The sequence below is a fragment of the Elephantulus edwardii genome, unplaced genomic scaffold (assembly GCF_000299155.1).
Source record: "Elephantulus edwardii isolate Elephantulus edwardi_28Jun2011 unplaced genomic scaffold, EleEdw1.0 scaffold00009, whole genome shotgun sequence".
Classification (NCBI taxonomy): Eukaryota; Metazoa; Chordata; class Mammalia; order Macroscelidea; family Macroscelididae; genus Elephantulus; species Elephantulus edwardii.
The window spans coordinates 8,631,312-8,648,809 of record NW_006399759.1 but is presented as its reverse complement, the minus strand read 5'-3'; the positions used below and the strand labels follow the sequence as shown (position 1 = coordinate 8,648,809).

The following is a 17,498-nucleotide window of genomic DNA, read 5'->3' as shown; positions in this document are numbered from 1 at the left end:
TTCTTTTAAGGCTTCCTGGATTATTCAAGATATTCCCCACAGCATAGTTCAGTACTGGAACTCAAGGCTTGAATTCGTTTGCCAGTTCTTTGAGCTTGAGAAATGCTGACGGAGTTCTTCCCTTTATATTCTCTAGTTCCAGCTCTCTGCATATTCTCTTATAACACTTTGCTTTCTTTTCTCATGTTGCCCTTTGAAATCCAATGAAACACTGCCCAATTCTGGAGTCATCCTCAGTATTGTTGCTACATTTGAGCCTTATGTTGTAGTCATCATTTCACTGAGTCCCATGAACAGTCTTCCCCTTTTCCCCTGATTCTCTTCTTCACCAAGGACAGAGTTTTTCTCTAGAGATTGGTTTCCTCCTGATAACACCTCCAAAGCAGAAGACAAAGTCTTGATGTCTCGTTTGTAAGGAGCATTTTCGTGAAACTTCTTTCAAGACTGATTTAAGTAGTTTGGCAGTCCACACTTGTTGCTGCTGTTAGTTGCCAAACACAACAGAACAATGCACTTCCCAGTCCTGCACCTTTTTTTCCCTTTTTTTCCCAATCACTGCTCTATATTAGTAAAAAAAGAGGAAGATCTTCACCGGGACAAATTGCAGCAGTGAAGGTAACAATAGGCGTAAGAATAGCAGCAGCAGCAGTGCATGATACATTTAGTAGTCTTTGTCAACAGCTTAACTCATACTCAGACTTTCTGTCTTCTTTACTCACTGTTCAGCTTTCAAGAGTGTATGTTATTTTTATGTGGTGTCGAGTCACTTGCGACTCATAGCGACCCTTTGTACAACGGCCCTAAACCCTGATCTATCCTGTGCCAATCGCACTGCCTCTGACACGCCCATCCCGATTACCCCAGTCACTAAATCAATCCATCCCATCAAGGGTCTTCCTCTCCTGCGCTGTCCCTCCACCCTCCCAAGCATGATGTCCCTCTCCAAGGACCCGTCCCTCCTTACAACATGTCCAAAGAATGCAGTTAAAAATACCATGTCAGGTGCAGGCAAACATTAGTCCTCCAAGTCACATCATAGTTTTATAAGCACTTTAGAGAGGTCCTTTGCAGTAGGTTGACCCAATGTAAAACATCGTTTGATCTCTTAACTGTCGCTTCCATGGACATTCATTGGATCTAAGTATGATGAAATCCTTAACCACCTAAATCCTCTCTGTGTTTAACAGGATGTCATTCATTAGTTCAGTTGTGAAGATTTTGGTTTTCTTTAGGCTGAAGCATAATTCATATTGAAGGCTGTAATCTTTAATTTTTATCAGTAAGAACTCCCAAGTCCTGCTCACTTTTTGGCCATCTCAGGCTGTTAAAGGGTCTTCCTCCCATTCTGATATGCATTCTTCTTCATAAAGTTCAGTTTCTTGAATTATTTGCTCAGCACACAGACTGAATAAGTATGATGAAAGAATAAAACCCTGATGAACAACTTTCTTGATTTTGTTGTTGTCGTGTACCACTGTGTCAGAACCGACCCATAGCTGATCCTCCAGTGAGTTTTCAGAGACAGTTAATTGCACAGGAGTGACTGACCATCTTTTTGCTGCAAAGCAATTGGTAGATTTTAACTATATGCCTTTGGGTTGGCAATACAACTCGTACCACTAACCCACAGTACTTCCATGGATAAACCGGTATCCCCTTGCTCTGTTCTTGGTCTACATAGAGGTTCTGTATGAATACAGTGAATAGAGAAACAGAGTGATCTATTTCCCATTCTTTGCAAAGCTATCTATAATTTTTGATCCACACTGTTGAAGGTCTTTGCATACTCAACAAAACCCACGCAAGCATCATTTTGGTATTCTCTCTTTTTAGCCAAGACCCATCTGACATCACTAATAATATCCCTTATTCTAAGTCTTCTTCAGAGTCCAGCTTGAATTTCTGGCAGTTCCCTCTTGATGGAAGGTGGCTACTGTTGCTGATTTACCTGAACAAAGTTTTATTTTAATGTGATCCTAATTAAATTGCCTGATAATGTCTCTATTCTATTGGATCAACTTTCTATGGAATGGCCAAAAAGATAGATCACTTCCAGGCAGTCGGCCAAGTGGCTGCCTTCTGAGTTTCTTGGCGTAGATAGGTGAGCACCTCCAGCACTGCATTCATTTATTGAAGCAGCTCCATGGTATCTCATCAGTATGTGGAGTCTTGTTTTTAGCTCATGCCTTCAGTACAACTTAAGACTTCTCTTAACACCACTGCTTGATTATATGCTACCTCTTGAAATGACTGAATGTTGACCAATTCTTTTTTGGTATCATAACTCTGTGCCTTCCTTCAATCTTCTTTCATTGATTCCTGCATTGCTCGGTATTTTACCTATTGCTGTTGTTATGTGCTGTCAGGTCAGAACCAACCCATAGCTGACCCTCTAGTGGGATTTCAAAGGCAGTAAATTGCACAGGGAGACTGCCCATCCTTCTCCCATGGAGCAGCTGGTGGATTCCAACCACGTGTCTTCAGGGTTACAGCACAGTTTCTTGACCACCAGGCCACCAGCGTTCTTCATTATTGCTACTCAAGTCTTGCATTTTCTTCTTCCATTCTTTTAACTCAACAAACGCAGAGCACATTTGCCCCTTTTGATTTTTTAACTCCAGATCTCTGCACATTTCAACACTCAGTCTTCTCTTGCTATCCTTTGAATTCTTCTATGAAGCTCTTTTACTTTTGTCATTTTTTTTCTTTTTTCAATCCACTTTAGCTAGTCTACATTCAAGAGCAAGTGCTAGAGTCTCTCTTCTGACATCCATTTTGGTTTTTGTTTTTGTTTTTACTCTTAAATGACCTTTTGCTCCATTCATGTATGGTGCTACCCCATAACTCATCTGTTCTCTAATCAGTAGTATTAAATACATTACTGTTGTGGAGGGAGTCTCTAGATTTAGGTGGGATATACATAAGGCTATACACTGCCTCTCATGAGTTTGTTTTACTTTTCTTCAACTTGAATTTATATATCAGTAATTGATGGTCTTTTCCACAGTCAGTCCTTGGTCTTTTGATGATTGAGGATATTGATTTCATTTTTTTAACTTTAAAAAAAAATACTGTTTTATTTACAAAGTTCATATACATTGTTTTTTCCACACCAGATCTTTTCATTTCCTTCACTCATTCCCCCACTCATCAAATTGTATGACCATATGATTAATCACTCTCCACACCCCCCCATCCTCACCCCTCTGCTCCACGCTTCTCCTCCCTTGGATTCTTTGGTAATGATCTTATACAGTATTTGTCCTTATAGAACTGAGTTATTTTATGACTTCCAAGTTTCCTAGAGTCATAAAATATGTGTATTCCGAATTCTGACTATTAATGAATATTTGCAGTTGTTTCTTCTAAAGTTTGAGTCATACCGTATTGATAAATGAAGGTCCCTAAATTAAGTTTTACTCCATCCTCATCCTACGGCTGTACTCTGACGAGGCAGCACTTCCCCACCTGCATTGTGAATGCTTTCTAGCCTGAAGGGCTCCCCTATTTTGGGATCATATCAGGCAATGTTCCATTGCTATTTATGAGTTTCACCGGCCTTTTTTTTTTTCAGAAGCCAACTGCCATATTCTCCTTATTAGTCTGTAAAGTCGGATGAAAACCTGTCCACCACCAGGTGACCCTGTTGTTATAATACCACTGCATGTTTCTCAGCGTCACACAACACGTAAACTATCGCAGGACCCAAACTCACGGGTCCATGATGGATAACACTGCAAAGATGTCAATTCTCTCCAACTTGATCTTTAGATTTTATGAAAAACTAATCAAAACTCCAATAAAAAAAAATGTTTCAGGACCTCAATAAGCTGATCCTAAAAGTAGTATCCAAGAACAAAGAGCAAGTAATGGGTTTGACATTCCTGAAGAAGTTACTTAATTGTTTACATAAAGATAATGAGTCTTGGTGACACAGCTGTTAAAGCACTCAACTGTCAACTGAAAAGTCAGTGGTTTGAATGTGCCACCTGCTTCAGCAGAAAAAGATGTGGCAGTCTGCTTCCCTCAAGAGCTGAAGTCCTGTGAACTCGGTGGGGCAGGTCTACAATGTTCTATAAGGTTGTTATCAAGTGGGAATCAACTTACGGCAATGGGTTAACTAAGTGACTGCAGTACTGTCCTAAGGAGAGAAAATGTGCCCACCCGATCAGAACAGAGAGCTCAGAAACCAAATCATGCATACTTGGAGACTTCATTTACGAAAGCAGAGAAATTATGAAATCATCCAATATGTAGTTTTTAGCCAAGTTGTCATTAGAATGTTGTGAAAGAGACTACTGTATGTGTGTATACATATATCTTTGATAGTCTATATCAGACCACACAAAAAACTACTTTAGATAAATCAAAGAGAGGAATATCTATATCTGTAAAACTTGAAAAATAGAGAAAATTACTAGAACACTGTAGAAAGCAAGGATTTTGAAAATCCAAACCCAAATGAATAACCACCACCAATCATAAGCAGTAATCACAGGTGGGAAAAGAACACATTTAACAAAAATATTTACAAGCAATAGATAAAATGTAAGAAGGAAGACAAAGATTTAAAAGTGTATTTTTCCAACAAACAATGAGAAACAGACCAATAATAAAAAAACAAAACAAAAACAAAGGAAAACTAACACACAAAAAAACAGTAACAACAAAAACTGTACAGGAAAGTAAATTTCGTTCTAAAGGTAACAGGTGGCATGAATTGGAGCAATTCAAAGTAGTATAAAATAAAGAAGCTTTTATTTCACATGTATAAAAAAAGTAATAATATAATGATAAAAAAACCAAGGATGGGCTGGTATACAATGTTATACATGGGGTTAATTCTTTATACTAGAGAAAAATAATATAGTAATGTCCCAAAATACTAAATCAAGAGACGATGCCATAAGTATAATATTAGAGATATAATCTAAAACCTAGAAAAACTAGTACAAAGTATGGAAGGATGACACATACATCATTATAAGATCTTCCATATTATTCTATTTTTTATATATGTGCATGTATTATTTTACTAGAATGTTAAAAAAAATTGGATTAAAGATCAGGAGTTCATCTAGTCAAACCACATACCATTAGGTAAGTAAGGAAAATAGATGTTTACTCCAATAGAAAAACTTCTAAACCCATTGTTGTTGTTATGTGTTGTAGCACCACCTGTGACTCATAGTGATCCTATGTACAAGAGCTCTGATCTCTGCTATCTCTAGAGCCAACTTCATTATAAAGATGAGTAATCAAAACAATGATCAACTTCACCCAGCAAAGCAAATATAATCATTAATTCGGACTGAAGAAACCATTTGGAGATGTTGTTTCTTTTTCTCCTCAGCTTTCCCTTTGACCGTGCCTCTATTTCTTTGACCTTTTTGTCTACCTACCTCTGTTGTTATCAGTTGCCATCGAGTAGGAACTAACCCTCCAGCAGGTTTTCAGAGACTGTAAATCACATGAGAGGAATTTCTCATCTATCTCTCAGGGAGCAGTTAGTAGATTCAAACTGTGTACCTCAGGATGGTTCTTTTCTAGCTAAAAAGCATGGATATTCAATTAAAAATATATAAAATACTATTTTTATTCTTTTCTATTCTTAATTTATCTCAATACTAAAAGAGCAAATTAAGTTGATCTTCACTGTTATTCTACTTTTTCTTTTTTAAATTTCTATAGACATTACTGCTGTAGGGACTAAATTGCTTCTCCACCGATTCAAGGGAGCTCTGATGATACCTTAGTGGTAAAGAACTGTGCTGCCAATCCAAAGATACACGGTTCAAATCCACCAGCTGCTCCACAGGCAAAAGATGGGCAATCTCCTCCCTTGCAATTTACAGTCTCTGAAAACCCACTGGAGGGTCAGCTATGGGTCAGTTCCAACTCAACAGTACACAGTAACAACAACATCCATAAACAAAAGGCAATCCAGCTAAAACCGGTAAAATATTCATTCTTCAATGAATTACTGCTGTTAACGTTACTGTCCAGTACTGACCTGTAGCGGGCCCTCCAGTGAGTTTCCAGAGGCAGTTAATCCCACAGAAGGAGACTGCCCGTCCTTCTCTAGCAGAGCAGCTGATAGATTTGAATCATTTGCCTTCTGGATTGCAGAGCAGCTTCTTACCACTAGGCCACGACAGCTGTTGTTATTGATTAACTGCTAAATTACCTGGCCCTCAGGACTTAGAAGCTAGCTTTTCTCATATATATTTATGTGTCAAAATTGACCTGATAGTAATAAGTGTTTTGTTTTTCAGAGCTAAAAGCTTGAAGAAAAACTTATCCAGAATCAAGAAAAACCAGAAGGTTTAATGCTCATATTAGGTAGGTAGGATTTGATCCAATAAAGAAGACTTGGGAAGGGCTCCGTTTCAGAATAATCTACATCCAAGTGTATACTTACACTATGTGCGCAAGGTCAAGTGGTTTCTCTGGTTGCTCAGGAAAAACAGGATGTGGGGGTTCTCTGGTGGGTACGCACCCCAAGGATTTACTAATTGCATGGCTCAGCTTCTTTGCAGGCGATTTCTGTATCAAAGTAAAAAAAAATAATCATTAAGGAATTAAATCTTCAAAACAACAACAACAAAACTACTTCAAAAGAACTTGGTATGGAGGGCTACACCAAAGTATCATTTCAGATCCAAATCAGGCTTAATCACAGTCAACATTATTTAGCACTGCAGGAGGGAATCTGCAGTGGTTCCAAGGTCACCCGTGGTCCCTTCATTTCAGTTGATCCTTCTTCATTTCTGTGAAGTCACTACACCAAGTTAATACTAATTTTCTATATGAACATCTCCACAGATACTTTGCACCCTTTCTTTCTTGATGCTTTGATCAATTTTGGTGAAAAATTCCCCAATCAGAGCCAGGACATTTTTTGAAGTTACAACAAGAAAAGACTAATTCTGAAAGTGTACATTTTTTGTTACGTTAGCAAGTTAGTTGACCACACTACATACCAATTCATCCCAAAGTTAATATTAAACCACTTAGCATTAAGGGCCTGGGTATGTGTACATACTCAGAAATTAATACATTCATATCCACAGTTAGGCACAAAAGATCTATAAATCGTCATATACTGAAGGAACAAAAATAAGATGGCATGCCACTACATTTCTTTGGTACATAAAGCTTACTAAATCCAAAGACTATGAAGTCTAAAATTTAATAGTAAATGCACACAAAAGTAAACAATACATCACAATTAACTCAAGTAATACCTTTACTTCTAAAACCTGTATTTCATGATGGTCCTTTATATACAGATTTTATTATTCACTCAATTTCTTTTTTAAAAAATTGCTGTCTGAGACTCTTGGCAGGATATTAACTGAGGGGAAAAAGTTTAAGTATTGCATCCTACAGTCTCTGCAGTATATTACCAAAAGTATTACTTTAATTGGAAAAGAGATCTTGTATGCAGCTGTCTGCTTCACCAGCACATCTCCACTTAACTTTTACACGCTGCTTGATGGGGGATCATAAACACAAAATAAACAAAAACCTGTTTGCCTTTAAGATTTGATTGGCTCGGTTAACTAATATCTTCTTGATGATAAAGACTGAATATTACTGATTTCTTCAAGAACTTCAGATATTAGCATAGAATATTGTCACTATCATTATCCTCTTCAAAACATTATTTTATGGAAAAATTCTAGGTGCAACCTGATTTCCTGCAAATCACAGAAAAATAAAGCAGACAGGCAGAATTTGCCCCCTACCTGCTGTCCTTTCTTCTTTTGCTGAACAACTGGCTGTAATTAAACTCTACGGCACCCTACCCCACCAAATCTATCTTCCCAACTGTTCCCAGAGATTGCACCACACTTCTGTTCAAAATCTTTCAGAGGCTGATCATTGCTGAAAGATTAACACCTTGATAAATGCCTTCATATTCCACACAAAAACCTCCCACCTCTCACTTGCATTAAAGCACTCATAGTTGCCCGAATAAACTATACTCTTTCGGATCTCTGTATCCTGGTATTTGCCTTTGCTATCGATCTGGAGACAACTCATAGCTGACCCTTTAGTGGTTGTTAGGAGGCTGTGAATCATACAGGAGGCAGATGCGCATCTTTCTCCCATGGAGTTGGAGGCTTTGAACAGTGAAAGGCGCAGTCAGGACCTGCTGGTCAGCAGCACAGCTCCCGTGGACCACACCACTACAGCACTTAGAATCCTTTCTACATTATGTATTACAGATAACTCCTACTTTGAGGCTTGTTTTCATACTCTCTAATAAACAACCATCTTTAAATACAACAGTAGTCCTAGTTTATGAATGTTTTCTTTTATGTTATACTTCAAGTATTTCCCGTACTGAGGCCAAAAAGATATTCCGCTGTAACGTTTCATAGTTTTGCATTTCACATTTCAGCCTGAACTTACTTGGACCTGATATTTTGGCTATGTAATGAGGAAAGCATACAATTTCCTCTTGTGTTGTTAACCCATTAGCTCAGAGCCATTTAATAAAAAACTCATGCTTTTTTCCTAGAGATCTACATTGACTGCTATGATGGAGTGAACAGCTTCCCCTAAATGTTAGGTTCAAGTCCTAACGTCCAGGACCTATGACAGTATGTGGAAACAGGGTCTGTGAAGATGTTAACTCTGCTGGAGATCTTGGGCTTAGATCATCCTGAACTGGGAGACTTAGTGAACTGGGTTAAATCCAATGACTGGTGTCCTCTTTAGAGGAAAAATGGAAATTTCACTCACAGGATCAGAGGAAGGGTCATATGAAGACAAACATAGAGATTGCAGGGCAGCCATCAGATGCTAGGAGACAGGAAGAGAGCAGACGATCATGCAGCACTTCCAGAAGGAGGCAACCACATCAGCACCTGCATTTCAGACCTCAGGCCTCCGGAACTCCAAGAGAATAAATTTCTGTTGTTTTAAGCCACCATGTTTACAAATGAGAACCAAGCACCTACAGTTTTCACTTTTTTATACTGTCCTGATTAAGGTTTTGGTACAAGGTTATTTCAGTCTCCCAAATGAAACAGAGAATAATTTATTTTCTTTTTTGCTCCTAGACATTGGTAATGCTGACATTATTCTTCCTTTAAATGTTTATTGACATTCAAGTAAAGCCATTCATGCCGGGCTGTTTCCTTTATGCAGAAACTTAGCACTACCAATTCAATTTAATGATCCTACTACGACTCGATGGTACTCAACAACAATAACTAATTAAATTAAATGATCCTTCTAGTATTATCTCTGAGGGTCAGAGAAAGAGAGAAGACCCCCCAACAAGAGGAATTGACACAGTGACTGCAGTAATGGGCTCCAGTATATCAGAGATCATGAAAAAGGCTCAGCTATGTTGTCCACAGGTGACTAAGGGCAACTCAATGGCACCGAAAAACAACACTATTCTGTAGGTTTTTCTATTCCATCCTAATATTACAGTCTAAAATCAGAGGCACTTGGTTTGTGCATGGTAGGGCGGTGAAAAAAGACAGTCTTAATTCTGCGTTTAAGTCTTTAAAGGAATTTGACTACATCCGTTGAAAGACATTCTGGAGAAACTCAGTTGTTGTTGTTGTGTTGTTGTTAAGTGCCATCGAGTCGCAGGCGACTTACAGCGACCCTATGAAGGAGAGTCCTCAACGCTTGGGTGTCTTTCATCCTCTCTCCAGGTTCATAGGGTTTCTGGAGGAGGCAAGCTATTACGAAAGTGGATGCAACTCCTCCTTCCAAGCTTGTTTTAATTGGGGAGCTCCACCCCACTCTCTGTCCGCATTGGGTAACCAGCCATTAACGCATTTGACACATCAGTACCAGAAATCAAAACAAGACCAGGGGCTGAGAGTGGAACAGACCATGAACTACTCATATATAAGTCCAAATTAAACTTGAAGAAAATGAAAACAAGTCTATGAGAACTAAAATATGACCCTGAGTGTATCCCAAAACAACTGCAAAACCATCTTAAGAACAAATTTGATGCATTGAACACTAACGACCAAAGACCAGACCAGCTGTGAAGGACATTATCTAGGAAGAAAGCAAAAGATCATTACAAAGACCAGGGAGAAAGAAATGATGCCCGAGGAGTCTCTGAAACTTGCAGTAGATCAAAAAGAAGCCAAGATGAGGGGAAGAAATGGTGAGGTAAGAAAGCCGATTAATATCACATGTCAGTAAAATCTTGCTGAAGATCATTAAAAAACAGAACACTGTATCAACAGAAAGCTGCCAGAAATTCACACTGGATTCAGAAAAGGCCATGGCACAAGAGATATCACTGCATATGTCTGACGGATTTTGACTGAAAGCAGAGAATACCAGAAAGGTGCTTACTTGTGTTTTATTGGTTATCCTAAGGCATTTGACTGTATGGATCATAACAAATTATGGCTAACATTGAGAAGAATGAGAATTACAGAACACTTAATTGTGCTTACGTGAAACGTCTACATAGACCAAGAAGCAGAAAACAAACAAACAAACAAAAAAAGGAACACTGCATGGTTTAAAACAAAGAAAGTTGTGCATTAGGGTTGCATCCTTTCTCCATATCTGTTTCATCTGTATGTGAGCAAATAATTTTAGAAGCTGGACTATATGAAGAAAAATGTGACATTAGGATTAGAAGAAAACTCACTGACAACCTGCATTATGCAAATGACATAATCTGGCTTAGAAAAAGTAAAGAAGACCTGAAGCACTTACTACAGAAGATCAAAGACTACAGCCTTCAAAATGGATTGCAATTTAATATCAAGAAAACAAAAATCCTCACTAACAGGCACTATCATGACAGATGAATATTGAAGCTGTCAACAATTTCATTTTACTTGGATCCACAATGAACACCCTTGGTAACCACAGCCAAGAAACCAAAAGATGTGCTGCACTGGAAAAATCTGCTGGTAAGGACCTATTCAAAGTTTCTAAAGAGCAAGGATATCAGTTTAAAGGCTAAGGTGTGCCTGATCCAAGTCTCAGTATCTTCAATTACTTACTATTCATCTGAATGTTGGACAATGAATGAGAAAGACCAAAGTAAAACAGATGTTTTAAAACTATAGTGCTGGAGAAGATTATTTCATATACCATGGCCTTTCAAAAGACCAAGCAAACAAGTCTTACAGGAAGTACAATCAGAGTGTTCTTTAGAGGCAAGGATGGTGAAACTTCGTCTCACTTATTTTGGGCATGTTTTCAGTAGGGCTAGTCCTTAGAGAGAGGCATCATCCTGGGAAAGGAAGAGGCCAGTGAGAGAGAGGAAGACTTCAGTGAGATGGCCTGGCACAGTGATTACTACCACAAGAGACTGAAGCATGACAGAGATTGTGAGGATGGTGCAGAACAGAACAAGGTGCTCTGTTTACAGGGTCCTTATGAGCTGTAGTCAACTTGATGTCACCTAACAACAACCAACCAACACTTTGTTGACTCTGTCTTTACCAACTGTCTAATTCTCTTTTATGCTTGTCCTTTCTTACTTTTTAGGACACCCTCCTCCATGTTATGTTTTCCAGTTTTGCAATTATGATCCTTCTCTCATTAACTCATTGCTGTCAAGTTGGAAATGATTCACAACTGATCGTTAGGATTCCAAATGTGCTGGTGGATTTACAGAGAAGACTCTGGGTTATCGGTGTCAACTCCATCAGAGCTCCATGTATTGATAGCTGTTTTTTTCCCAATGGAAGTAATGTTGGTGGCCTAGTGAGTAGAGAGTTGCATTGTCCATCCAAAGGTGGGTGGTTCAAATTCAACAGCTACTCCAAGGGAGGAAGATGCACAATCTCCTCTCATGCAATTCAAGTCTCTAAAAAACTGCTGAAAGTCAGCTATGACTTGGTTGTGAAAAGCCTCTGTAGAGTCGGTTATGAGATGGTTCTGACTCAAGGGCAATGAGCTGAATGTTTACTGGGAGAACTCTGTTGGCCTAGTGGCAAAAAGCTGTGCTACAATCCCAAAGGCACATGGTTCGAGGCCACCAACTGCTCTGCAGGAAAAGGATGGACAATCGCCTCCAGTGTGATTAACTGCTTCTGAAAACCCACCAGTAGGTCAGCTACGAGTCAGTTCTGATTCTACGATAAACAACACAACATAACACTGGTGGTTTAATGTGTAGAGAGTGGTGCTGCTAACACCAAAAACCATGCCTCTCTAGCAAATTCATCAGAGACTCTGTAGGCAGTAGACAGTCAATCTCCTCTCATGTGATTCCCAGCTTCCGAAATCCAATGGAGCGTCCACTGTGAGTTGATTCTGACTCTACAGCAATGAGCTGAGTTGAATGTTTGTTGAAAAATTACTTGGTGTCAGACACTTAAAAGATGCTTTACATATTTATATTAGCTCACTCAATCCTCACAACCGTCTTACAAATTTAGATTTTAATGGCCTCAATTTCCAGGTGCAAAATTTAAAGCTATTAATTGGCATGTCTGTCTTCCAAGCATTACTCTTTTTGTGGTAAAAAACAACCCCTGAACAGGTAAAATTACTCTGACAGGATGCACACAAAGTTAGGAGTGACAGATCAGGAAAGTGAGGCATGTGGACAAGGAGAACTGTGTGGAGGTCATGAAGGTCAATCACCTGGGTCAGGGGTCACAGAGTTTCCCAGTGAGGGCACAATCCAAGGAGCTGGGTGAGTGGTCAGTGACGCTGTGCTGTGAGTTATTCTACCAAGGCTGAGGTGAAACTTGTTTTCCTCCAACAATCATGGAGCAGGGGCTGACACATCTGAAAAACATTTCTGAGCTCAGTTTGCTATATATTTTCAATCAGCCTCAAGCTAATTCCTGGCACAGCAGAGTCTTCGGCTGAAGGCATTATTTTGACAGACCCTGACATTCGGGAGTCTAATAGCCCAGTGGAAAAGCTCAGGATTTGTACTTTGAGGTCATTCTTGTCACTTTCACTTCAAATTACTGTCTCTGAGTTCATCAAGCCAAGCTCCCAGGCACTCTACCTACAGGGATCCAGATTCCTCAGCAGAGGCCCCTGGTCCTAGGACCATCAGCTTCTAGACAGATCAGGAACATCCTCGATTTGAACATGAACAACACGGGTTGTTAGATGCCGAGTTAAGGCTGACTCACAGTGAGTCTATGTCCAACAGAATCCACCCTGCCTGACCCTGCACATCACAAGCTCGGCTGTGATGGCCACCACTGCGGGCCGCGCCGTCAGCCCACCCTGGTGAAGAAGGCCCTCCTCTTTTCCTCAGACCAGTGACTACCAACCAAGATGTCTTTCTCCAGAACTGTAAGCACTATTTTAAATTAAAATGTTTTAATGTGAATCAAGTTCTTTTTCAAGTCATCGTTTTTTTTCAGTACCTACATCATATTTTAAACTCCCCCAAATTAGGCATTATTATTATTATTAACATTTAGTGCTATCTGAATTTGTCCACATTTGCCAACTGTACTGTGCACCATCTCCCTTTCTTGTTTTAATCCCTTTCTTCTCTCAAAGTATTACTTCCTTCAGCAGTAGTCCATTGGTGGTGAACTTGTTGAGAATGTTCCTCCAGAGTATCTTCATTTCTTCTCTGCTCTTGACCAGATTAGGTACAGAATTCGAGGCTGACCCCTTCATTATAGCCTTCACACCCTTTAATCACGTTTTCATTTTCCATCTCCTTGTCTCTGCGTTCAGGATCCGGGTTAATTTTGTCAGAGCTATTTCCAGTCCCTAATTTTTACTCAGCTGTTCTCTAATTATCTGTTTAACTCTCCACTGAGATTACCCTTAATATCTATTCTTTTTAAAAAGTCTCATTTGGTTCCTTTTCATATCTGCTGGTTCTCTTTTTAAATGTAATTATTCCTAATTTTAATTTTTTTTAACTTCTTAAAATATACCACAGTGAAACCTGTGTGAGCTGGAACTCAATGGGACTAACTTACTTTTTTCTTCGACAGATGCAGTCTTATCACTCTTTAATTGCATTTTGGTGGAGAATATTTTCATTTTCTCTAAGAGCTCTTCTCCTTACACTGGTACCAACTTTATAAATCTATGTACTTTCTAAAGTTTTGACATGCTGCTAAACCAAGTATCTACTGTGTTTGTGGATTCCCTCTGACAGTAGATAGCTTTGTACCGTTCAGTAGATTACAACTCATGATTCCCTCTACAGGCTCAAGTCTGTGGTTGTGTGCCATCGAGTAAGAACCGACCTATAGTTGACCCTCCAGTGGGTTTCAGAGGCAGTAATCACACAGGAGTCTGGTCTTCTTTCTCCCACAGAGCACCTGGTGGATTTGAATCACATGCCTTTAGGATTGTAGCACAGATTCTTACCACTAATAGGAAGAGACTGCCTCATCTTTCTGTAGCCAAGATGCTGCTGAGTCTGAATTGCTGATCTTTCAGTTAGCAGCAGCTCAGGCTAAAATTTAATCTTCTCCACATCAAGGCTCCAAGTCTGTATGTTGTTATGTGCTGTCCAGTCAGAACTGACCCAGAGCTAACTCTCCAGCGGCAGCAAATCACACAAAGGCAGATCGCCCATCCTTCTCCCGCAGAGCTGGTAGAATTGAACCGTGTATCTTTTGGGATTGTGGCACAGTTTCTTACCACTAAGGCACCCAGAGCTCCCTTGCAATTTTCTATAATGAGCTCACCTTCAGAAGAGACTGCCTGGGAGTTCATTTGATGTGTAGAAGTCAAGTGTATAGTAACAGTCATATTGCACTCTAAATGCTGTTCCCTTCCTCAGTGGCCACACCAATCTGTTCTTGTTTTGGAATACAGCTTTCTCCTGCAAACCAATCCCACCCACTTGGCATGGGGCTAGGTGGTCTACCAAAGGGTTCTCTCCTTTTTGCTTCCAGCGTATTAACAGGAGACCCTGGGTCATACAATTGGTTAAATGCTTGGCTATTAACCAAACTTGCCTGCAGGAATCCACCCGGGGCACCTGAGACGAAGACCTGATGATCTATTTCTACACAACCACAGCCTTGAAAAGCCAGCAGTGCACCTCTACTTTGCACAGACGGGGTCACTGCTAGTCAACATGAGCACAATGACAGATGGTTTGGTTTGAGGTTATATTATGCTTGTTGTCGTTGTTGTCATTATGTGCCATCAAGTCGCTTGTGACTCATAGCGACCCTCTGTATAACAACCCTAAACTCTGCTCTATCCTGTGCCAACCTCACTGTCTCCGACACACCTACTCCCACTACCTCAATCACTGAATCGATCCATCTCATTCAGAGTCTTCCTCTCCTGCACTGTTACTCCACCATCCCAAGCATGACGTCCCTCTCCAAGGACCAGTCGGTCCCTCCTTGCAACAGGTCCAAAGTATATCAGATGAAGCTTCAGAATCCATGCCCCCAAGGAGCAGCCTGGTTTCACCCTCTCCAGGACAAACCTGTTAGTTCTCCTAACAGTTTATGGTATATTCAACACTCTTCTCCAGCACCACAGCTCAAAAGCATCAATTCTTTTTCTATCATTCCTAGTCATTATCCAGCTCTCTGACACATAGCACACAACTGCGAAGACTATAGCCTGGATCATGTGCACCTTAGTCTCCAGACTGACATCATTGCTTTTCAGTACTCTGGAGAAGTCCCTGCCAACTGACTTCGCCAATAAAATTCTTCTCTTGATTTCCTGGCTGCTGGTACCAACAGTGTTGATTGTGGAGCCAAGCAAAGTAAAACTGTTAATAATCTCAATCTCTTCACCATCCACACTGATTTTGTCAATTGGCCCAGTGGTAAGAATCTTTGTTTTCTTGATGATGAGCTTCAATCCATACTGAAAGCTGAAATCCTTGACCTTCTGCAGCAAGCTCTTCAGGTTCTCCCCAGTTTCAGCAAGCAGGGTTGTGTTATCTGCATAATGCTGGCTGTTGATGAATCTTCCTCCAATCCTGATGCCACATTCCTCCTTGTACACCCCAGAATCCTATAAGATCTGTCCTGCATACAGATTGAAGAGGTATGGAGACAGAATACATCCCTGGCGGACACCCTTCACATTTTTGAACCATGCAGAGTCTCCTTGCTCTGTTCTGACTACTGCCTGTTGGTTCAAGTATAAATTTCACATAAGCACAATCAAATGTTCTGGGATTCCCATTCTTCTCAGAGTCAGCCACAGTTTGTTGTGATCTACACAGGTTAATAGCTTTTGCACAGTCAATTAAACAGAGAAATTATCTGGTACTGTTTTCTGCCAAGATCCAACTAGCACTAACTATACTCTCTCTAGTACCACGACCTCTTCTAAACCCAGCCTGCACATCTCACAGTTCTCTGTTGACATGTTGCTCCAGTTGTTTTTGGATAATTTTCTGGAGAATCTTGCTTGCATATGATATTAATGATATTGTTCGATAATTTCTGCACTGTAGGGTCACCTTTCTTTGGAATAGGAACAAATATCAAACTCTTCCAGTCAGCTGGCCAGCGGGCTGTCCTCTAGATTTCTTGGCACAACTTGGTGAGCACATCCAGGGCAGCATCTGTTTGATGAAATATGTCAATTGGTATGCTGTCAATTCCTGGAGCCTTGTTTTTTGCCAGTTCTTTCAGACAACTTGAACGTCTTCCTTCATCACCACAGGCTCCTGCTCAAACACTGTTTTATGAAATTCTTCTGTGTCAGCCAATTTCTTTTGGTACAGTGACTCTGTATACCCTTCCATCTTCTCTTAATGTTTCTTAGATCATTTAACATTATGCCAAAAGCACCCTTAGGTATTGCCATTCATGGCTTGAACTTTTCAATTCCTTCAGCTTAAGAAATGCTGAGCAAGTGTGGACCTTTTGATTTTCTGACTCTAGCTCTTTGCACATTTCATTGTAATACCTTGCTTTGTCATCCTGAGCTGCCCTTTACAATTTTCTGTCCAGCTCTTTAATTTCTTGATTTCTTCCTTTAGCTTTGGCTTCTTGGCACTCTAGTGCAATATTCAGAGTCTCATCTGATATGCACTATGGTCTTTTCTTCCTCTTCTGCCTTTGTAATGATTATTTTTCATTCTTCATGGACCATATTCTTGATATTCTCCACAGCTCGTCTGGTTTTTTGCTCACTAGTGATCAAGGCCTCAAACCTGTTCTTCAGATGGTTTTGAAATTCGAGTGGGATAGACTTCAGGTAAAATTTTGGTTCCTGTGGATTTGATTTCATTTTCATCAATTTCAGCTTGAATTTGAGCTTCTCCAGTGATTCCCTCCACAGATGAAATCATTATTTCAAAAATTCAGGCGAGCTCTGGTGGCCTAGTGGCAGGAAACTGCACTGCAATCCCAGAGTGTGAGGTTCAAATCCACCAGATGCTCTGCTGAAGGAGGAGGAACAATCGCCTCCTGTACCAGTCAGATCCAATTTGACGGTACACACATAAAAAAAATTCTGCTGTATCATCTCCAGATATCTGGGGAGAGGAAAAACAGGTTGTGGTATATCTTCACACTATCATGTTGATATGGAATTTACATTTTTCTTTTATT

At 40.0% G+C, this 17,498-nt stretch overlaps 1 protein-coding gene across 1 annotated transcript in view; it reads right to left on the bottom strand.

The window, feature by feature from the left end:
* DTNB (dystrobrevin, beta) overlaps positions 1-17,498 on the bottom strand; it is a 371,266-nt gene that overhangs the window by 226,506 nt on the left and 127,262 nt on the right. Inside the window, exon 8 of the mRNA XM_006880708.1 lies at positions 6,422-6,546. Coding sequence (XP_006880770.1) covers positions 6,422-6,546 — 125 coding nt within the window. The remainder of the gene's footprint in view (positions 1-6,421; positions 6,547-17,498) is intronic.